A 23436-nucleotide genomic window follows, 5' to 3' on the forward strand; every position below is an offset into this window, starting at 1 on the left:
CAGAGCTTGTTCATCTTCAAACTTCTCACTTACAATATTTTGATTTAATCTTGCACACTTGATGGCAGCTTATAGTGCTGTAATTTCTCTTATTCGAACTCTTGACGAACGAAATATTCATGAACTCTTTCATGATCACACTGCTGAAGCACTCGATTCTCTTCGTGCTATTGCTGAATATTTCGAAAAAGTTCTTGATGAATTTGAACCTGGAAAAATCAAATCTTTGGAGGAAAAAATCAGAGATGCTGCTAGTGAGGCAGAAGACGTTGTTGAGCTGAAAACTCATCAAATCATCGAAGGGACAAACTGGACTTTTGGAATTTTACAACACCAGGAATTGCTACCAGTTTTTGAAAAAATGGATACAATAAAGAAACAAGTGATGGAGATTGTTTCTCATGATGCTGATCAAATTCTTGAATCATCCGGGGATTCCATGATTGGCCCTTCTTCTAAAAGTTATGCATTGCTGTCAGATAAGTTGGAAGATGATATCGTGCGGGGAATTGATGATGACTTGGAGATCATAATTAAAAGACTGACAGGACCACCATCGGATCTAGACATTGTCACAATATCAGGTATGGGTGGCATTGGCAAAACAACACTCGCTAGAAAAGCTTATGATCATCTCACAATCAGGTATCACTTTGACATTCTTGCTTGGGTTACAATATCTCAAGAATTTCAATGTAGAAATGTATTGCTAGAAGCTTTACATTGCATTTCAAAGAAAACAGATATTGTGAACGCAAAAGACTATGATAAGATGGATGACAATGAGTTAGCTGACCTGGTGCAAAAGAACCTTAAGGGTCGAAGATACCTTGTTGTTGTTGATGATATTTGGAGTAGGGATGTTTGGGATAGTATAAGAGGAATATTTCCTAATTACAACAATGGGAGTCGAATCTTATTGACTACTAGGGAAAATGAGGTAGCAATGTATGCAAATAGTTGTAGCCCTCATGAGATGAGCCTTTTGAGTGCAGAAAATGGTTGGAAGTTAGTTTGTGATAAGGTGTTTGGACCAAAACATGATCATCCTCCCGAATTGGAAGAAATTGGAAAGGAAATAGTAGAAAAATGCCAAGGACTACCCTTAACAATTTCAGTGATTGCAGGACATCTCTGTAAAGTGGCCAGGACATTAGAAGGTTGGAAGGATGTTGCCCGAACCTTAAGTGAAATCATTGCTAGTCATCCAGATAAATGCTTAGCAGTGCTCGGTTTGAGTTATCACCACTTGCCTAATCACCTCAAACCTTGTTTTCTATCTTTGAGTAGTTTCCCAGAGGATTTTCAGGTTGATACTCGGATATTGATCCAATTATGGATTGCAGAAGGTTTCGTACGGACTTCCGAAAATGGTAAAAGTTTGGAGGAAGTGGCAATAGATTATTTGGAGGATCTTATTAGCAGGAACTTGATACAGGCTAGAGAAAGGAGATTCAATGGTGAGATAAAAGCGTGTGGAATACATGATCTACTGCGTGAGTTCTGTTTGACAGAAGCTGAAATGACAAAGCATATGCATGTTGAGAGAACTTACCCTACTCTTCCGACACAAATGCATAATGTTCGTCGCTTCAGTTTTCAAACTGAATATTATTCCGTTGATGATTGTTATAAGCTATTACCTCCTGCTTCTAGATCTATCTACTTATTTTCTCGATTGGATCTACCTAATTTACCCCGTATTAAGCTTCAGAGGAGATTTCCCATCTATCATTGTGATCCTATAATATATGAATTTTTCTTGCATTTCAACCTTCTCAGGGTGTTGTCCATGAACAATACATATCTTTATTTCAAATCATTTCCGCTTGTGATTACAAAGTTGTTTCGTTTGAGATATGTCCTAGTTAAATTTAATGGCGATATTCCTGAATCAATTTCAGAGCTTCAGAATTTGCAAACTCTAATTTTTAGAAGTAATAATTTTTACGGTAGGACTTTTCCTGTAACGATATGGATGATGAGGAACTTGAGGTATATACATCGAGATACATCCACTTATTTACCAAGTCCTGGAACACAAAGTCTTGTGACAGGGATGCCAAATCTACAGGAATTTTCTGGTCATTGTACAAATGAAGTCTTTTCTGGCATTCCCAATCTAAAGAGATTGATCTTTCACTTACCTTGTTTCGGAAAAAGTATTCTCGATCAGCTCCAATTGGATATGTCCAGATTGACAAAACTCGAAGCATTCAAGTTCTATGGTTCAAGTTTTTATCGATATTCCTTCAAGAGGTTTCGTTTTCCAACATCACTTAGGAGGTTGTCTTTACGGTATAGAAATGTCTTGTTAGAAGCTTTACGTTGCATTTTAAAGTCAACAGATAGTTTTAATGCAAAAGATTATGATGATAATGAGTTAGCTGACCTAGTGCAAAAAAAACTAAAGGGTCGAAGATACCTTGTTGTTGTTGATGATATTTGGACTAAAAATGTTTGGGATAGCATAAGAGGAATATTTCCAAATTACAAAAATGGGAGTCGAATCTTATTGACTACTAGGGAAACTGAGGTAGCGATGTATGCAAGTACTTGTAGTCCTCATGCGATGATCCGTTTGAGTTTAGAAAATGGTTGGAGGTTACTTTGTGATAAGGTGTTTGGACAAAAATATGAACATCCTCCTGAATTGGATGAAATTGGAAAGGAAATAGTAGAAAAATGTCAAGGATTACCCTTAACAATTTCAGTGATTGCGGGACATCTCTCTAAAGTGGCCAACACATTAGAAGGTTGGAAGGATGTTGCCCGAAACTTAAGTGAAATCATTGCTAGTCATCCAAATCAATGCTTAGGAGTGCTCGGTTTGAGTTACTACCACTTGCCTAATCGCCTCAAGCCTTGCTTTCTTTCTATGAGTAGTTTCCCAGAGGACTTTCAGGTTGATACTCGGAGATTGATCCAATTATGGATTGCAGAAGGTTTCATAAGGACATCCGCTGGAAGTCGTAAAAGCTTGGAGGAAGTGGCAGAACATTATTTGGAAGACCTTATTAGCAGGAACTTGATACAAGCTAGAAAAAGAAGATTCAATGGTGAGATAAAAGCATGTGGAATACATGATATACTGCGCGAGTTCTGTTTGATTGAAGCTAAAATGACAAATCATATGCATGTTGAGAGAACTCACCTTACTCTTCCAACACAAAAGAATAATGTTTGTCGCTTCAGTTTTCAAACCGAATCTTATTCAGTTGATGATTGTTATAAGCTAATACCCCCTGTTTCCAGATCTATCTACTTATTTTCGCGATTGAATCTACCTCTTCAACCCTGTATTAAGCTTCACAGGAGATTGCCCATCTACCGTCATGATCCAATAATACAGGAATTTTTCTCTCGTTTCAACCTTCTAAGGGTATTGTCCATCTTCAATACAAATGGATATTTCAAGTCATTTCCACTTGTGATTACAAAATTGTTTCATTTGAGATATCTCCAACTTCGATTTGATGGAGATATTCCTAACTCAATCTCAGATCTTCAGAATTTGCAAACTCTAATTTGTAGTAAATATTCTTTCTATGTAAATTTACCTAGGGAGATATGGATGATGAAGAACTTGAGGTATATATGTATGGGGGGAGTCACTTATTTACCCAGCCCTAGAAGAGAAAGTCTTGTGACACGGATACCAAATCTTGAGGAACTTTCTGGTGTTTGTTTTACGAGTTGTACAAATGAAGTCTTTTGTGGCATTCCCAATATAAAGAGATTGATCATTCATGTACCTTATTTCAGAAAACAATTTCCCCATCGGAAATTGGATCTGTCCAGATTGACAAAACTCGTAGCATTCAAGTTTAAAGGGTCAACTCTTTTTCAATACACCATCAAGGGATTTGGTTTTCCAACATCACTTAGGAGGTTGTCTTTAACTTTGTGTAGTTTTGTTTGGGCAGACATGTCACCAATTGTTATGATGTTGCCAAATCTTGAAGAGCTCAAACTTAAACATTGTCAGACCTTGAGTGATGAACGGCGTGATGAATGGAGTGATAATTGGGGTTATAATTGGATATGGAGTGATGAGTGGAGATTAAGTGATGAAGACAAGTTTAAAAGCTTGAAGTTGTTGCTATTGAGTGGCTCAACTCTTACTCATTGGGACGCTAGCAGTGATAACTTCCCAAATCTAAAATGCATTGTTCTGAAGGAATGCCACTGGTTGCGAGAAATTCCAGCAGATTTTTGGGAAATTTGTACATTGGAATTAATTGAGTTACATGATTGCTGCACTAGTGCTGAGGACTCTGCAAAAAATATTGCACAAGAACATGAAGATAACATGGGAAATAATTTCCTTAAGGTCGACATCTATAATTACAGTAAGTTGTGATCAGTTCTTCGATTCTTGATCTCATCTTTCTTAAATCTTACCTCCTAATTAAGATGATGACTTCTACATTCATTTTATCTTGCATATGCAGGGAACTAAAGCTTATTTTTAGGACCATCTATGTTATTTTGGAGCTGATATGAAATTTTGATGATTTAACAAACTTCGGGTTCTAACAAAGGACCTGGTCGAGGAGAGATTGTGTAGGTGAAAAAGACAAAAAGACCGTTGTCTAAAAGTTGCCACAACTGCCAACTTTGTTGTGACTGGTGCATGTCTTTTCATAGCCGCAGGCTCAGCCAATGGCTCGGTCCCAAGGGTTTGTGTCCATCTTATATTAGTCTCTTGTGACCAAGGGTAGATCCGCCACTGGATGTGTGGGTGCAGCAGAGTTGCTGCAATTTGTTCTTCTCTTATCTTTGAGAACTGTAGTTGGTGGCTAGAGCTAGCCTTGTTGGGTTCTTAAAGTCTAGATCAACTAATGTTAGTTAGTTTAGTGGGCAATAAAGTTATTGCTTAGTTTCCTTTATAGTAGAGTTGCTACAGTAAGGGGGAAAGGATTAAGAGTTCAAATCCTAGGTTGCAAGAGTTTGTAATCTGAAGTTTCGCTCCATTTTGAGTGAAATGGAGTTTGGTTTGAAATCCTGTGAGTACAGGTCGTCTCCCTTGAACAAAGAGGTTTCCACGTTAAATCCTTGTGCTTGATTTACTTTGAGTTATTTATTTTCTGCATTATTGTTCTGTTGGAGGACCTGGTGCAGTGTTTACTCGTGGACGCGTACATTCTAACAATCTAATGCCATCATCCAAATGCAGAACGTTATAGTTTATATTTTGAAAAGTAAAATCCTTTGTTTCATGTTCTGAACGTATATAAAATTCATGCTTTAGGAATAAACATGTTTAATACATTTGTGATTTCATAGGAACTCATAAACTGAGAAAGTTTGATAGTTGTTGAATCAGTTCCTTTTTATTTAAATTGAATTTGTTAATCCTCCTTTCACAATGCAACTAACATTTGGTTGTCTCAATTGAACTTGCAATGATTATTTATTCTGCAAGTCAATCTTGATACACTATGACTTAAGAAGTCTGCAACTTTGTAACAACAACTTGTGGGATTAAAAATTCAAACAATCTGGAGGTAGTCGGACCGCGTAAGAAAAGATTTGTTCCTAAGTTTTTGATCTTAGTTCAAAGGAGTGTTTATGTCTTTTTCCTTAAAAATCAAATGTCGCCCCCAGTTTATTTTTCCATCTTTCCTCTATAAATAAATAAATATGGGCTGTTCCTCAATTGAAAAATTGTAAACAGTAAAGATGGGTTTTTTCCTACAAAATCACAACAAATAAACACCCAACTAACATGATTAATTAAAGGATGCTATACAACAAGTTGCTAGAGAAACAAATGATTATTTGTTATCTTTTATTCTTCACTCTACTTTTTCAATAATTATTTTGTTCCAATTTCTCTTCTTGCAATTTGATCTGATGGCAGCTTATAGTGCTGTAATTTCTCTTCTTCAAACTCTTGATAAACGAAATGCACAACTCTTTCATGGTCATACTGCTAAAATGCTCGATTCTCTTTATGCTACGGCTGAATATTTGCAAAAAGTTCTTGAAAATGCTAGCAAGAGTAGATCGATTTGACACAGAAAAGATCAAATCTTTGGAGGAAAAAATTAAGAGTTGCAGCTAGTTATGCAGAGGATATTATTGAGCAGAAAAATTCTCGAATCATAAAAGTCTCAAGGTGGACATTTGGAATTTTAATACACCATGATCTGCTAAAAGTTGTTAAAAAAAATGGATACAACAAAGAAACAAGTGAAGGAGATTCTTTCTCGCGAAGCAGACCAAATTCTTGAAATATCTGGAGATTCCTTGATTGCCACTTCTTCTACAAGTTATCCAATGTTGACAGACCAGTTGGAAAATGATACTGTGCAGGAACTTGATGATGACTTGCAGATCATAATTAAAAGATTGACAGGACCACCGTCGGATCTAGACGTTGTCACAGTATCAGGCATGGGTGGCATTGGCAAAACAAAACTCGCTAGAAAAGCTTATGATCATCTCACAATCATCAGGTATCACTTTGACATTCTTGCTTGGGTTACAATATCTCAAGAATTTCAATATAGAAATATATAGTTCAAGGCTTTACATTGCATTTCAAAGAAAACAGATATTGTGAATGCAAAAAATTATGATAATGAGTTAGCTGACCTGGTGCAAAAGAACCTAAAGGGTCGAAGATACCTTGTTGTTGTTGATGATATTTGGAGTAGGGATGTCTGGGAGAGTATAAGAGGACTATTTCCTAATTACAACAATGGAAGTCGAATCTTATTGACTACCAGGGAAATCAAGGTAGCAATGTATGCAAATACGTGTAGCCCTCATGAGATGAACCTTTTGAGTTTAGAGAATGGTTGGAGGTTACTTTGTGATAAGGTGTTTGAACCAAAACATGATTGTCCTGAATTGGAAGAAACTGGAAAGAAATAGTAGAAAAATGTGAAGGACTACCCTTAACGATTTTAGTGATTGCGGGACATCTCTCTAGAGTGCCCAGGACATTAGAGGGTTGGAAGGATGTTGCCCGAACCTTATCTATAATCATTGCTAGTCATCCAGATAAATGCTTAGGATTGCTCAGTTTGAGTTACCACCACTTGCCTAGTCGCCTCAAACCCTGCTTCCTATCTATGAGTAGTTTCCCAGAGGATTTTCGTTTTGAGACTCAGATATTGATCCAATTATGGATCGCAGAAGGTTTCATAAGGACTTGTGAAAATGGTAAAAGTTTGGAGGAAGTGGCAATAGATTATTTGGAGGACCTTATTAGCAGGAACTTGTTACAGGCTAGAAAAAGGAGATTCAATGGTGAGATGAAAACATGTGGAATACACGATCTATTGCGTGAGTTCTGTTTGACAGAAGCTGAAATGACAAAGCATATGCATGTTGAGAGAACTCACCCAACTCTTCCAACACAAAAGCATAATGTTCGTCGATTCAGTTTTCAAACTGAATATTATACAGTTGATGATTGTTATAAGCTATTACCCCTGGTTTCCAGATCTATCTACTTATTTTCTCAATTGAATCTACCTATTGTACCCAGTACTGAGTCTCACTTGTCATCGCCCATCTACCGCCATGATCCTATAATACATGAACTTTTCTCCCATTTCAACCTTCTCAGGGTGTTGTCCATGAACAATAAAGGTGTACCCTTCGAGTCATTTCCACTTGTGATTACAAAGTTGTTTCATTTGAGATATCTTCAAGTTCATTTTGAAGGAGATATTCCTGAATCAATCTCAGAGCTTCAGAATTTGCAAACTCTAATTTTGAGTGGTACTTTTCCTTTCGATATGACTTTACCTATGTAGATATGGATGATGAAGAACTTGAGGTATATACGTCTGGATCGTCCCACTTACCTACCAAATCCTCGAACAGAAAGTCTTGTAACAGGGATGCCAAATCTACAGGAATTTTCTGGTCATTGTACAAATGAAGTCTTTTCTGGAATTCCCAATCTAAAGAGATTGATCTTTCATCTACCTAATAATAAAAGGAGTTATAGATGTTGGCAATTGGATATATCCAGATTGACAAAACTCGAACCATTCAAGTATTGTGGGACATTTTTAACGGCGTACCGCGTCAAGAGATTTTATTTTCCAGCATCACTTAGGAGGTTGTCTTTAACTCAGTGTAATGAATTTTTTGAGACAAACATATCTTCAAGTGTTGTGATGTTGCCAAATCTTGAAGAGCTTAAACTTAAACAATGTGGAGACAGGTTAAAGACATGGAGATTGAGTGACGAAGACAAGTTCAAAAGCTTGAAGTTGTTGTTACTGAGTGGCTCAAGGCTTAAGCGTTGGGAAGCTACCAGTGATAACTTTCCAAATCTAAAACGCCTTGTTCTGAAGAATTGCTACAGGCTGCAAGAAATTCCAGCAGATTTTGGCGAAATCGGTACTTTAGAGTCAATTGAGTTACACAATTGCAGCACTAGTGCTGATGATTCTGCAAGAGAGATTGTACAAGAACAAGAGGAAATGGGGAATTATTTCCTTAAGGTCTACATCCATAAAAGTCGGAGTAAGTTCTTCGATTCTCTCATCTTTGTACATCCTTCAAATAATTAAGATAGTGATTTCGACATTTTATCTTTTGCATATACAGGGAAATGAAGCTTATTTCAAGGGACCATCTAATGCCATCTTCCAAATGAACAACCTTTCATTTATATTTTGAAAAGTAAAATCTTTCGGGTTTTTTCCTGTTCTGATCATTTGTGAAATTCATGTTTAAGGAATAAGCATATTTAATACATTTGTGATTTTGGTATTTTGTAAACTGTATATATTGATGTACTGTAATATGTATTTCGTGTTATGTGATTATTCGGAATAGACATTTTTTTCAATATATTATGCATTGCCTATGGCGTATAAGAATCGTTGATTTCACACTTTGTATCTGTTTTCCTCTGTTCATATACAATACGTGTTTCTCATTGAATTACATAACTGTAACACTACTGTTGAGGCCTGCAAGACATATTGAACAAGAACATGAGGCAGAGTAGAAATTCAATTGTTTGCGGCAATAAATATTGTCACTAAATATCTCTTTGGTTGTAGTGATTTGACATACCACATTTCATTGGTACCCTAATAGTAGTCACGTCCTCATTGTCCACGACCGCGATCTTTGAATGATCCACGATTTTTATGATCATTTTTTTAGATTCTCAATAGCACACACTACATAATCAAACATCAGTGTTAAAGGGCAAAGGATCTTTTCTACCACACACATCGTCCACTTTCTCCCCCTACCTTTTTATTTGATTCACACGGAAATTAGAAATGGATTCGGATTCTTTCAATATTTTTAAAAATTCAAAATAATCATTCTATCAAACTCCTTGGAGAAAATTTTGTAGAATCTCACTAGAACAATAGAGTAACAACAATACCAAATATCTTTTAACGGAGTAAAAAGTGTTACAACTTGATAGTGTCATGAAGAGACTACTACCACACCTTCAAAACAAGCAACACTCTTTTATTTCACACAACTCACTACGATATTACTCTGGCTGTGAGTACGATTGATTTAGCTAGTTGGGGAGGCAAATTGTAAGAGCTCTTCATCCCTCTCAAAAGCTAACATGTCTTGTTTCTTCATGCTACATGTTAGATCCACTCCATCTCTATTTTTATCAGCCATCAAAATAAACATGTTTTTAATTGGTGGATTACTTGTTGAAAGTGGTGAAATAACTTTTTCAGGCTTTCCCCATCCAAAGTCTACATCATATGAGGGGAATGTGATGAGGCTACTAAACCTATAGAGATCATAACATGAATTGTTGACTAACAACTCATTTGCTTTTCTATATTGTTCAAGTGTTATAGGAAGAAGTTCTTCTATTTTAGCATTTTTGTATTTTTGTTTAACTTCTTCCTTCTCCTTTCTTAGTTTACTAACAACTTGTGCTAAATCCATTTCTTTCTCTTCTTTTGTTAGTATAGAAAATAGACAACCAATGTTTCCCATAGTGTGTTTGGGCAATGGAGGGCGTAAGTTTACAGCCTGATGAAGTAAAGATGGACGAATGGAGGATGAATTTACCAACTTTTTTGTAGCCATGGCGCGTTGGTAAAGGAATGCAGACACAACTTCTGTATCACTTGGATTTTGTACTTTTGATTCATTAATAACCCTAGCTTTCAGCGCGGTTAATTTGGATGATGAAATAGAAAAACCTTTGGACACACATTCTTCTCTTTGTGGCACGATATTGTTATTAGATACGTTTGATGAGTCCTCATCTTTTGTAGGTGGAAAATAAAAGGATCCATCAAACTTAGGACTTATTGGATATATTTCTGAACTTAATGGATTACGCGCTATAGTAGCCCAATGGTTCATGAAGTTGCCGAACGTGTATCCATCCCCAACCTTATGTGACAAACACATACTGATTGCGATTCCTCCACAACTAAAGTGAGTAAGTTGAAATACTGCAAGACTACCCTCGTATGTACAGTGATTATTAATAACTTCTGTCGGATACACCAAATTATGTTTTTCAAAATAGGGGTGGTTGAAAATTTCAGACATTGGACAATTTATTTTTGTAATGAAGAACTCAACTCCACTATCATTACAATCAATAGAAATATTGTCATTCAATTTCCCTGCAAATGGATAATAATTGGTCAAAACTTTTGAAAGGGATTTTTCAAGATGTTGAGATACAACATTATTTGGTTTATTGGACCATGTGTTACTCAATTTAGGGTAAAAAAGGGCCAATGGTATATAAATGCCACCAACCATTTGATCAAGATAGGAGAGTTTGTGACAACGAAGTGAAATTGGAGTTGGTGAATATGGTTTGATTATTTTTTTACAAACTGAGGATACAAGTCTTGATACACTACTCATATTGTTTGATACAAATTTGTTTGAAATATTCAAGAAAATTATGGAGTGTGTATTTTGTACATTAACTAATATACTACTTTATATATATGTAGATGAATATTAAAGAAAAACTATTTTATAAGCAATAAATTATTTAGACTAACTTATTAAAGAGTCTAGATTGTTAGCTTTTAGGAGTTGTCAATATAAATAGTGTACTCTAGACAAATTAACACTACATAGGTGACAATTTACAAACAAGTGGGGTAGTTACTTTTTCGGTTTTAATTTATTTATTTTGTTTTACTTTTTAATATATTCTTTTTAAAAAATCTATTTCCTTTTTTATAATTATTCAATTTCAATTTTTTATCGAATATATTTCAAATCACAAGATTAAAAGATATTTTAATAAATTTAACATATCTTTAATTTATGATCACAGAATTAAAAAATTCTTGATTTAATTTATGTCCTACCAAGACTAGCCTTTGAGTTCGTTTGGTTGCTAGGTAGAAAGTGAATTATGCAGATATTAAAATCAAATATAATTAATACCAGTTTTAGTAGAGCATTGTTTTTGTTGTTTTGTATAAATATTTGCTAATCACACTTTATTCATCATTGTATATAATAAAATTTATCAATTTAAACGGCTACCAAACATTTAGGTGATTAAAATATGTATGGGGTAAGCAGGATGCCAAACTGCTAGCCCACATTAATTAGATTTAAGTAATAATAATAAATTTCTTAAAGCTACACATTTTAGACAAGCCTAATTGATTTATGAGCAAATAAGCTGAATTAATAACAAATTGGTGGTGATTTTTCAAATGTGCAGTAGTTAAAAAATAAAATTAAAGTTGAAATAGAATTATAAATTACTACATATAGTGAGAAATAAAATCATATATATTATTTTTATATAATTAGCATCTATATTATTCAAACATTCAAAAATGTTATCTCAATCGAATCCTTCAAAAATAATTGCACAACTAAAATAATGTTACTAAAATGATGTATGTCCTTCAAAATTGTTTTACGGAAAAAAGTTTAAAATATTTTCGAAGTATTAAAAATGGTACAAAAATACCCTACATCCATCTATTGACTCCAAAATGCCCTTCTCATCCATCTATTGGCTCAAAAATACCTTGTCATCCACCTTTGAGTTCAAAATTGACCACTTATTTAATAATTTTAAATTTAAACTATTTAATTATTTTTTAAAATACTTGGCGCTCAACTAAATAAACCCACTACCCACCCAATTAATAAACCAATTCTAATATAAAATCGCCCTAAACATTACTAAAATACGACGAAATTACGGACTCCTGAAAATGACATCCAAAATTATTCGAGTCCGAATTGAAGCCCCAATTAAATTTAGGTTGAGCCGCTTATTTTGGAGGTCACTTTCACTAGAATTTTGTTTCAAGCTTGAATTCGAATTTTTGATTAAACGTAAAAAGTAGTACATTTCGAATAATTTATGCACCTTTTTAAAATATAATTTTATAAATATTTATGATTTGTTTTAAATATTAAAACTTTAATATATTATTTTTTAAAAAAAGTTGTCTATTAAGTAACATCACATTATTGAGACGAATGGATAATTAAGATAAACATAGTCAGACTTTTAAGTTTATCGGTAATTTTTATTTAGACACTTCAATTATAATATGTTTTGAATGTGGACTTGAATGTATATATGATAATGTACTTATATGGACATTTTGTCTCTGGAATTTTTAGAAACACTCATTGGCAGTAGCTTTCTTTTTGTTGCATTAGTGATGGGCGCGAGTTTATTAATTGATGGAGTTTAATTAGTAATGGGTGGGTAGTAATTTGTTTATAAACATATTAATAAGTTAAATTATAACAAATAGTTGAGCGCCACATATTTTAAAAAATATTTAAATAGTTTAAATTTAAAACCGTAAATAAGTGGTAAATTTTAAACTTAAAGGTGGATGACAAGGGTATTTTGGAGCCAATAGATGGTTGAGAAGGATATTTTAAAGTCAATAGATGGATGGAGGATAATTTCGTGCAATTTCTAATAATTCAGGATATTTTAAGCCTTTTTCCGATTGTTTTAGCCATAAAGGTCTTTTCTCTTCATTTTTCTTAGTGACCTTGTATTCTTAATCATGGATATCATTTTTAGCCATAAAGGTTGCTTCATTTATTAGATTGCTTGCACGATATTCTCTTTTTGTATTCACTCCTTGCTTCACTATAAAAAAAAGTGTAAATTACATGAGATTTTTTAAGGATTAGTCTGAAAGCAGGAAATAGCTTCCTGCAAATTTCATATAGATCTCCGTGAAAATCGTCATGTAATTCACAGTTTTCTTATAGTACTTTTACATTTATATAGGTTCCGAGCCCGGTATTGTGTGATTGTTCTTCTTCTCCCTTTTCGATACTTGTTGAAGGACTTGAGAGGTAAATGTTTGTCATCTCGACAGACGCGCTTTTTCCTCTCTTTTATGGTTTGTTCTATTTGAGAAACAAAGACGAAGACTAAAACTTATTTCTTAATATTGCATTTTGTGTATGACAATCAGATTTTGGGGTATTAATAGAATGAATAGTTTTAGTGCTTTTATATATCTTGTTCTTGTTTTATCATTCCATTTTCTTTTGTTTTCGTTGAGTTGAGTCTGATTTGTTTTGATTTAGCGATAATAATATCAATACTTTATATAAAAATTATTAAAGCTAAGTTTCAATTAATCTGAATGCAATGACATTATTAATATAGTATCACTTAATTATGCTTTGCCACTAAAAAAATAAATTATTGTCATTAATAAGTATCTCTTTTCCTACCGTGTGATATGCCATCTTCCATAAGCCAAAAATAAATAAATACAATAAACATATAACATCACTAGGAATTAACCACATAAGGTAGGATTTTCATTAACTACATAAATACGTTTTAAGAGAGATACGAGGAACGTATAATCTAGTGAGTAATAAAATATATTGAAAATTATGAGAAATAAATTTAAAATCTAGTTCAGGCAAAACCACTAGGTGCCCATTTGGCCATGGATAGCATCTTTTCTTCTTTTTTTTTGAAAATTTATTCTTGAAAATTGTTTAAACATGGAATTGCTACAATTTTACCATAAATAAAAGACCTTAGTTGAGTTGTTTTGAAATACCAATAATTTGTTTTCACAATTTTCACTCCATATCGCTCATTAAAAATTTCAAAAATAACTTAAATTATATGTATATCATCCAAACATAACTTCCAATTACTTACGTGATCTTTAGCAACAATTAATTAACGGTAATAACTTAATTACCATTAAATATATATATTTAGTGGCAATAGCCTAATTGCCATTAAATGTGTATTTTAGTGGCAATCAACACTCTTTGTAAATCTCCTTAAAATTTATAAAACATTAAATCCAATAACAATTGACTAATTAATATTGGTAAACGCTTTATTACTCTTTGTTAATGTGTATTTATAAGCGCTAAAAGTTATTTTTAATATGGTGAATTTCAAATACCATTTTTAGCTTAAAAACAATTTTACTTTTTTTTTTTCTTCAAATTTCACAATTTATTTACGCTGATGAAAGATAATTATAATTATTCATAAGACTCGTCAAAGTTCGCTCAACTTATCCTAAAGACAAACAAAAATTAAAGAAAAATTGAAACATATTTTTTTTATTGAACCATATTTTAAAACAATTTTTAATTTTGTTGAGACAATTTTAATAGTCACATGGAGCAAATTTGAAATTGCAAGTAAAGGCAGATTCTTTTCCAACAGTTTTGTCACAAGAAATCACTCTTGTGGATTAAATTAATAATATGGGATTTCATAATCTAATCTTTTTTCTCCCTAATCCCTAGTACTTAAATATTCCTTAAATATTTCCAAAACATTCCTTATCTGCTTGACTATGCTTTTGCAATTCTATGTCATAAATTTATTCGTATTCAATATTTATATTAAATCAGATTAATTTATTATACTTAGGTTATATATGAATGTATATTGCATATTTTTTGTTGAGTTATAAAATTATCGTGAATATTTTATTTATAAAATAATTCTATTTATCGAGATTTACACAAATAGAAAGCATTAACATAATAGTTTTACCTATTAACTCGACTAGTATCACGATGGCGACTAAATATTTTTATACTTTTTTTATATTATATGATCGTTACTAAATATCTTTATACTTTTTTTATATCATATGATTAGTATTCAAATTAATGTACATGTCTTTAAACTATTTTATTGAGTATCTGTTATCAATTTTCCTCTTTCATGTATATAAATATAAAAAGAATAGAAGATATATATTCCACATTACTTTTGCTTTTTCTTATTTGGTCAAACTAACGTTACGCAATTACAACGTGAATTGTGCCATTGATAATGTTGATTACTTTCTTATTTGCAAAAAGCAAATTCTGATTTTCTTTTTTTTATATATATAATTTTAATTAAAATGAAATATTATATACATATAATTCATGTATTAAATTTCTTATTATAAAACAGAATGTTATTATATAAATTTTTTACAAATATAATTGATATTTATTTGCTTACTTTTATTTATCTTTATTATTAAAATATTTTTTATTTTTACTTGTCACTTTTGAGGTATCAAAAAAATATAATATTTTTTTTCATATTTTACCATCAACATTAAATATTTATTCTTCAAATTATTTTTTAAAATATCGTTTAATGGAGAATATTTTTATTAACTACCTATATCATTAATTATTTTCTTAATACATATGTCAAAGTTAAAATGACCGCAGAGAGTATTAACATCGCTAACTATAATTTCTCTATCGTTATTTATATGTTACTATTTGTGTTTCACGTATTTTAAGAAACTATATAAGCATATTTTTTTACCTTTCTTTACTATTTTTTTAGAGTCAAGTTTTTTAATAAGTGAGCATAAATTAATTATTTTATATCAAATTAATTTTTTTGAGGTATTTTTTATTTGTCAATTTAATTTACATGTTCAGTTTTTAAGATTACTTTTAAAGTGTTTCTTCAATTTTATCCTTTATTAGTTAGTATTACAAAATAGTGATTAATTAATATTTATTATTTTAATTATAAATTTGACAATAATTAATAAGAATAAAAATAAAAAACTAATTCAAATTATATCTTAATCTATTTTTTTGAAGCATGTAAAACACTTCAAAAATTAACTTAATATGAAATGAAAGATACTTTGTACTTTTAACGTTAACAATTTATAAAAATAATAATATCATCAATACATCAATTTATAAAATAAAAATATCAAAATAATAAAATGATATAAATAAAAACAAAAACAATGAAAATACCATTTTTTATTCATATTAATAGACGATCCCAAAAAGAAAACAAAGAAAAAAGGAACTGCCGACAGAAAAAAAGAAGAAAAAAAAAAAGAGAAAGGAAAAGCCATAAACAAATGATGAAATCCACCGCATTTGAACCATAGACCGCCATCTTGACACGAATTTGTATGCACTCTTTAAAAAAAAAAAAAATTCGATCTATTTTTTTTATAATATTTAATTTTAATTTTTCACGTCATATATTAAAGATAAAAAATATTTTGATACATTGATATAATTTTAATTTAAAATTATAAGATTAAGAAAAATTTTTTCTTTTGTTAAACTTTATTTCAAATAAAATTCGGTTATTTTTTTAAAAATGAACTAAGGAAAAGAGTAAGTGAGAAGTAATGAAACTTGTTCGATATGGTACATTTTTTAAGAAATATTTCATCTGTTCCTAATTATTTGTCTGCATTTTTTTAGTTATCTCTAATTACAAACTATCAATTTTTATAAATTAAGAAAGCATAATTTTTAAAACTATTATACCATCAATTAATTACTTTTAAAAATATAGAGCTTTTTGAAAATATTAAGTTTTTATTCATATGCTTCATAATTAAATAGAGAAATCACTATGTCAATTATAATTTAAAAGTTAACAAATAATTAGAGATAAAAGAAATAATAAAAAACAGAGATAATATTATTATATTATTTTTTGACTTTATTAAACTTAATGCTTGAAAAATAATATTGAACAATTGTTATGCAATTGGTGAAATGGACAATACAAAAGATAAATTATTTGTTGATTTTATAAATTGAACTGTTGATAATTTAAAAAATGTAATTTTTATTTGATACATTCTGATCAGGGGCATATCCATGTGGTTCTTAGGGTCCACTCCAACTCCCTTTCGTAAATATATATATTTTGAATTGATAATTGTTATAAATAATTTTTTAATTTTTAAAAATGAAAAAATTGTTTAAAATATTATATTTAAATTCAATTAATTAAATAAATAAAATATTATTAAAATTATCAATAATTTGAAATAAAATTAATAATAGTATTTTCAAAATACTTTATATTAAAATAAAATGAAATACCTACTCCTTCTTTCTCCTTCCGTTTTATATTTCTTGAACCCCCAATTAATTGAACACATTATAAAAAAAATATGAAATCAAACTTATTAATGATGATTTGAAATTATAAGTAATTTTTTTAGTACTATGATTTTTAATTTTTTTAATAATAACTCTTATACTAAGATAGAATAGTAAAATGAAAGCAAAAAGATTTCCAAATTGTTTTCATGTTTTCTTCCCCTTCTTCTATTCTTTTCTTTTTCTTCATGTTCTTTCAGCTTTAGCAAAGTGACAAATCAAGAATCATTATTATTTCATGGCTAAGCCCAAGAGGGTGTACCAGTCCTGGAAAGGGAACAATGTGAGAGCTTCTTGTTACTTGTTTTACATTATTCAAGCTTGTGTATACAGTATACTGTACTTTTTGTCAAAAAATATTATAAGTTAGCTAGTGGATTTTTGAAGAATATGACTAAATGGACTAGATGGGTGTGCATATAATGTGTTAGAACTTGATGGGTTGGTTTGTTTCAGTGGAATATGATTTGGGTCTTTGTTGTTTTTACTTGCTTGGTTGTATTGGGGTTGTTATAAGCTTGTGGTTTTTGAAAGGTATGGCTAAATGGTGTGCATAAAATGTGTTAATACCCAATGGGTTGGTTTATTTTTAGTGGAATTTGGTTTGGGTTTTTGTTGTTTTACTTGCTTGGCTGTGTTGGGGTTGCTAGAAGCTTGTGGGTTTTGAAAAAATATGAGTAAATGGGTATGCATATAATGTGTTAAAGCTCGATGGGTTGGTTTGTTATAGTGGGATTTAACTTTTTTTGTTGTTGTTGTAGTTTTTACTTGCTTGGCTGTGTTTGGGTAGCTAGATGAGCTGTATCAGTCGAATGTTAACTTTTGAGCTTATGGATTATGCAAATTAGGAGAGAGTATTATTTGATTTTTAAAAAGCTAATGGTTTTTAGGGATATAGGTATTGGTGTGCATATATTGTGTTGAAACTCGTTTCCGTTTTTCTTTTTCTTTTGTGTATTTCAGAAGAGTTTGATCTAGGTTGTTGTTGCTTTGTTTGCTTATCTTTGACCAAAAAAGAAGTTTTGGCGTGTTTGGGTTGCTAAATTGAATTGCATTAGTTGAATGTTCATTTTGAGCTCAAGGATTATGCAGACTTGGAGAGACTATTCATTGATTTTTGGAAACCTAATGGATTTTTAGGGATATGGGTGTTTCCGTGTGCATATATTGTTAAAACTTGTTTTTTGTGTAGTTTTGAGTGAATTTGATTTAGCTTTTTGTTGCTTTTCATCCCTGCCTTCAACAAGGAAAAAAGATTTGGTCTTGTTGGGTTGCTGGATTTAGTTATATTGCTTGATAATTTGTTTTACCTTAAGGATCATGCATTCTTGGATATAAAGTTTTTCTTTAGTTTTTTTTCAGTAAGCTAATGGCTTTTGAATGGTATTGTTAACTGCTTATGCAAATAGATTAATTTCTGGAAATGAAATGTCGGATTTGATCTGGGGGGTTTGCTTTACTTGCCTCTCTTGGTCAAGAAAAGAAAATTTGGACTTCTTGGTTACTGGATTAGTTGTATTGGTTTGTTACTTGTTTAAGCTAAAGGATTGTTCCTTTATTTGGATTTTAATTGCATATATTGTCTCTTGCTTGTTGATGGGATGACTGATATAGTGTGCTATGCTTGATTGCCACTTGAAATTATTGTGAAGAACTGAAATGTAGTGGCCAATAGGCTGAGTTGGTTACTTTAGGTTTCAATAAACAATTTGACAATGTTGTGGACCTTCTATACGCCGCTGCACATTATTGCAGAAGTAACTAGTGATAAGTAAAGTATCATTTCCATGAAGACAAGTGAGCAATTACCAAATTTAAGTTAGCCTTTTCTTATTTGAACTATTGAAATGGGTGTATTTTTGAAGTAAAAAGAACTAAAACTAAAAAGAATATAAACAAAGAAATGCTTGGAACCTATATGGAACACCCAAGGTAGTTGACTTCACAAATTGCTTCACTGGGAAATCACTAGTTTGCTGATGTTATTATTGAAATGAGATGCTATTCTAGGATTTGTTCTTTGCTGAAATTGTGTTCGTAGTTAACTTTCTTTTTGGTTAATATTTGTTATCTGCAGAAATTCTTGCTTGATGGGAGGCTGATATTCGGGCCAGATGCTAAGTCATTGATCATCACCTTTACGCTTATCCTTGTCCCTGTTGTTATATTTTGTGTATTTGTTGCAAGTAATCTTGCTCACAAATTCACAGCTGGAAGTATAGGATATGCAATTTTGGTCTTAGCAGTTGTCTTCACAATCTATGTTAGTTTCCTTACACTTTATTTTATTTGGCCTGTAATATTTTTATCATATGTGGGGCAAAGTTCCGGTATTACTTATTTCCTTCTTACTTTCATCAGCAGAACTCTGCCTGTAACTTTCTGTTTATGTTTCTGCAAACATCCCCAAAGCGTCCACCTCTTTTGTTTATGTCTTTTCAGCTGCCCTTGATTTTCCTAGCACCTGACAACTGTCAAGATTTTTTCCCACTTCCCTGCTATGTTTCTCTCAGACTCTCCAATTGTTGTTGCTCCAATGTCGAATCCTCCAAGAATGCACTACTTTTGGAGGATCCAACATGCAGCTGTCCACATTTTTGAAAAGTTCGAGCGACATAGTTTATATGTGATTAATGTGAAAAATCATGTGCTTGTTGCAATAGGTCTTGTTTCTTCTACTTTCAACATCAACTAAGGATCCTGGCATTGTTCCACGCAATTCTCATCCTCCAGAGGAAGTATCAGGTTATGATTCTTCAGCTTCCATTGATGTAGGGAAGCCTTTGCCTCGCACCAAAGAAATCATTGTAAATGGTCTGCCGGTGAGAGTTAAATATTGTGAAACATGTATGTTGTATCGTCCACCAAGATGCTCTCATTGCTCAGTATGTAATAACTGTGTGGAGCGGTTTGATCACCATTGCCCTTGGGTTGGTCAATGCATTGGAAAGGTAATGAATCTTCCTTCCAGAGGTTTTTCTTTTCTCAATTTCGTTTGTGATTCCACTTTCTATTCATTTTCTTTATATGACTACCTCTATGGGCTCATCATGAAGATGAAGCTGCCACCTTTGCTATTGCTTTTAAGAAATTCACTTCAGCTTCAAGTTTTGCTGCTTTGCCGAAAAATATCAGCGGTGTTTTTAGTTGATTAGTAGTTGTAGAAAGTGATTACTTTATGTGTATAAGCTGCTTTTTATTGAATTGACTGATTGGCTTCTGTAAGCTTTGGCAAGACTGGCAGGTGCGGGAATTGGCATTTGTGCTGTATGTTTATAGCCTTTCATCTCACATATGTGTATTGTGCAACCCTTTGTGTACTGAAAACTATTTTAGCTAAAGCATAACCAATATTAAGATAGGTGTATGATTAAATGTACTGATTTGAAAATATGTCATTTTAAAACACTCCCTCCGTTTCAATTTGTTTGTTTGATTTGTCTTGGCACAGAAGAAAAGAATTGTATCTTGTGGTCTTAAACTAAAGATATGTAGAATGTACCAAAATCTCCATTAATCTTGATTCTTGTGGTCTTAAACATGCCATGTTGAAATTTAGAATTAAGGAGTTGCGAAAAAAGAAAAGAGGCATTCTTTTCTAAATGAACTCAAAAGGAAAGTAAGGCAAACAAATTGAAAGGAAGGGAGTAAATCTTTACTCAAGACTGCATATGTTATAATTAATGAATGGTGAAGATGCTTTAAAAGAAGGGATAATATGATGAAGCAACGGTGAGGCATGACATTTAGTGCAAGGAACTGGCAGGAGAAAAATGTAGTGCCTTCCCTGTTTTGTGCTTATGTGGATGTAAATAAAAAGTCTTATCTGAAAGAACTTCGCTTGCTACTTTTAGCTGCACTTTGTTGCCCTTTTGAGACTCATTTCTTTCTTTTTTGGTGTACAGCGCAACTATCGTTGCTTCTTCCTATTTGTTTCTTCAACTGCTCTCCTCTGTGTTTACGTCTTTTCAATGTCGGCATTATATCTTAAACTTCTTGTGGATGATTATGGAACTGTTTGGAAGGCTGTCAAAGTATCGCCAGCTTCAGTGGCGCTGATGGCTTATTGTTTTGTTTCTCTATGGTTTGTTGGGGGTCTCACTGGCTTCCATCTGTACCTCATAAGTAGAAATCAGGTTACTCTTTTACAACTCTTATGTCAATATATAATTCAATTCCTTTAGTTTGCAAGCATAATAATTGCAGTACTGCTTTAGTTTCTATATGCTTAATCATTTTTTTTGCTTACGGACATGTGTCTCTCTAGCTTCAGCATGTTGGAGTCAATAATCTGTATGTGTAGGAATGTTCTAAAAACCGTACTTTTTCTAGACAGCTGTTAGGGAACACTTATGACATGGTCGATTCAAATTATGTGAATTGGAATGACAAATCATAAAACTCATTGAGCTGTCTATGTCATATGCTTGGTCATTTGTTTATAATCAATGGATTGAACTGCTTTGTTTTAAATTGAGATTTAAATGGTCTGCTGTTGAGTGCATTGTCATATTTCCCATCACCCTGTTTTACGAAACAATGTCAAGAATCGACTTGTCAGAAGATAAAATCTTTGGTGGCTGTCGAATGATCGATTAGACAGTTGATTTGATGTCACTATATTCTTGTTCATTCTATTCCCCATGCATAATTTTGATTTGTTTTAGTTATATTCAACTCCATAGACCACATATGAGAACTTCCGCCACAGAGGACTAAGAGGAGACAACAGAATCAATGTGTATTATCGCGGTTGCATGAACAGTTTTGTTGAAGTATTCTGCTCGAAGATAGAACCTTCAAAGAACAATTTCCGCGGATATGTACATGAAGGGGCATCAAAGACTAGTAAAGGCGGCAACATTCAAGTAACAGAAGTTGACATTTCTGATGAGGATAGAAGAGTGAAGGTAGAAGACGATCTTGAGATTGGAGATGATCTGATGAAGATATCCCAACGACGTAACTCTCAAGATATTGGTGATATTAGAGGTAGAGGAAGTGACAGGTCGCCCATAAGTCGTTCTGAGCTTGACTTTGGATTTGGTCTGGAGTCGCAATTTTCGTCCAGGTCTGAGAGTCGCCATTCTGGCTGGTGAAGATGAAGTGAAAGGAACTGTTCCTCTTATCTTGCCATCTTTCCAAAGCCATCTACTGCAATGATTTTGCAGTCAGTTCTGAGATTTGAAATGTGATATACATTAAGGTGGCTAGCCATGAAAGTGCATCTCCAGTGTTCTTTCGTGGTGTCATTCTGGCTCAACATGTTTTCGTGGTGGACGAGACCAGACACAGAACAGCTTTGTCACAAAACACAGATACTCTGCTGACTTCTATAATGTCTTTTGCTGGTTATTATTTCTTGAAAGAACTATGGACATATGTTGAAGGATTTGAAAATGTATACATCTAGTCATTCTTTTCCTATTACTCTTTCTATATGGATTGCACTCTGGAAATTCTTATTTCCTCTGTCCTATTTTATGTGTCCAAGGGGATTGAATCCTCATGTGCTTAACTTGTTAGTTTTGATTAAATCTGATACGTTACTGCTGATATGATCGCATCTCACTGTAAAAATTCAATTTTGTGTCTAGCTATACTTGTTTAAAATGGAAAAGTGCAAGGATATTATTTTTTTAAAAAAAATAAAAAGGATTGAAATTGTCCCTAAACTATGCAAAATAGTTTTATGATGATAAAAAATATCTCGGATGTCATTTCAAGAGACCATAAATATCCTAAAAAGTTGATTAAGTGACAAGGCAGGCCATATGGAACAAATCTCTCCATCTGTACACTGCCAAATAGGATTCGCCACAAGAAATAATAAGACCTTTAGCAGCGACAAAAGTCACCACAAAATTTCAAAATATCATCACTAAAGGTTATCACTAATTTTTAGCACTAAAGTATAAGAATTATATTTTTTTTTTCTGTCACGAAAATAGTTTTATAAAAATCACGAATAACATCAATCAAGGAGAAGTATACTATATGTTTTATTTTATGTCATGTATGACGATATAAAATGTACTATTATATATTGTG

At 32.3% G+C, this 23436-nt stretch overlaps 3 protein-coding genes and 1 pseudogene across 3 annotated transcripts; 3 read left to right on the forward strand and 1 right to left on the reverse strand.

The window, feature by feature from the left end:
• Positions 1-46: 46 nt before the first annotated feature.
• On the forward strand, positions 47-4363 carry LOC107016441 (putative late blight resistance protein homolog R1B-14). The gene has a single exon (XM_015216912.2). It carries the CDS (start codon positions 62-64, stop codon positions 4361-4363), a length of 4302 nt encoding a protein of 1433 aa, XP_015072398.1. The 5' UTR covers positions 47-61.
• A 1496-nt stretch (positions 4364-5859) lies between these two features.
• Positions 5860-8723, forward strand: LOC107017522 (annotated as a pseudogene).
• A 612-nt stretch (positions 8724-9335) lies between these two features.
• Positions 9336-10921, reverse strand: LOC107015813 (acylsugar acyltransferase 3-like). Its single transcript, XM_015216230.2, has one exon. The coding sequence runs from the start codon at positions 10855-10857 to the stop codon at positions 9520-9522; it is 1338 nt and encodes a 445-aa protein (XP_015071716.1). The 5' UTR covers positions 10858-10921; the 3' UTR covers positions 9336-9519.
• Positions 10922-17432: 6511 nt separating this feature from the next.
• LOC107015572 (protein S-acyltransferase 8-like) lies at positions 17433-22941 on the forward strand. Its single transcript, XM_015215885.2, has 5 exons — positions 17433-17668; positions 19463-19648; positions 20049-20336; positions 21291-21521; positions 22071-22941. Exons 1-5 carry the CDS (start codon positions 17624-17626, stop codon positions 22482-22484), a joined length of 1164 nt encoding a protein of 387 aa, XP_015071371.1. The 5' UTR covers positions 17433-17623; the 3' UTR covers positions 22485-22941.
• Positions 22942-23436: the final 495 nt, after the last annotated feature.

This window comes from Solanum pennellii, chromosome 4 (assembly GCF_001406875.1).
Source record: "Solanum pennellii chromosome 4, SPENNV200".
Lineage (NCBI taxonomy): Eukaryota > Viridiplantae > Streptophyta > Magnoliopsida > Solanales > Solanaceae > Solanum > Solanum pennellii.

Bases quoted from the DNA above. Each gene is read 5' to 3' on its own strand.
- LOC107015572 (XM_015215885.2), top strand. From the start codon at position 17,624: ATGGCTAAGCCCAAGAGGGTGTACCAGTCCTGGAAAGGGAACAAT. The intron at 19,649-20,048 runs GTTAGTTTCCTT...TTGTTGCAATAG, and splicing joins CAGTTGTCTTCACAATCTAT to GTCTTGTTTCTTCTACTTTC. The intron at 21,522-22,070 runs GTTACTCTTTTA...TCAACTCCATAG, and splicing joins ACCTCATAAGTAGAAATCAG to ACCACATATGAGAACTTCCG.
- LOC107016441 (XM_015216912.2), top strand. From the start codon at position 62: ATGGCAGCTTATAGTGCTGTAATTTCTCTTATTCGAACTCTTGACGAA.
- LOC107015813 (XM_015216230.2), bottom strand. From the start codon at position 10,857: ATGAGTAGTGTATCAAGACTTGTATCCTCAGTTTGTAAAAAAATAATC.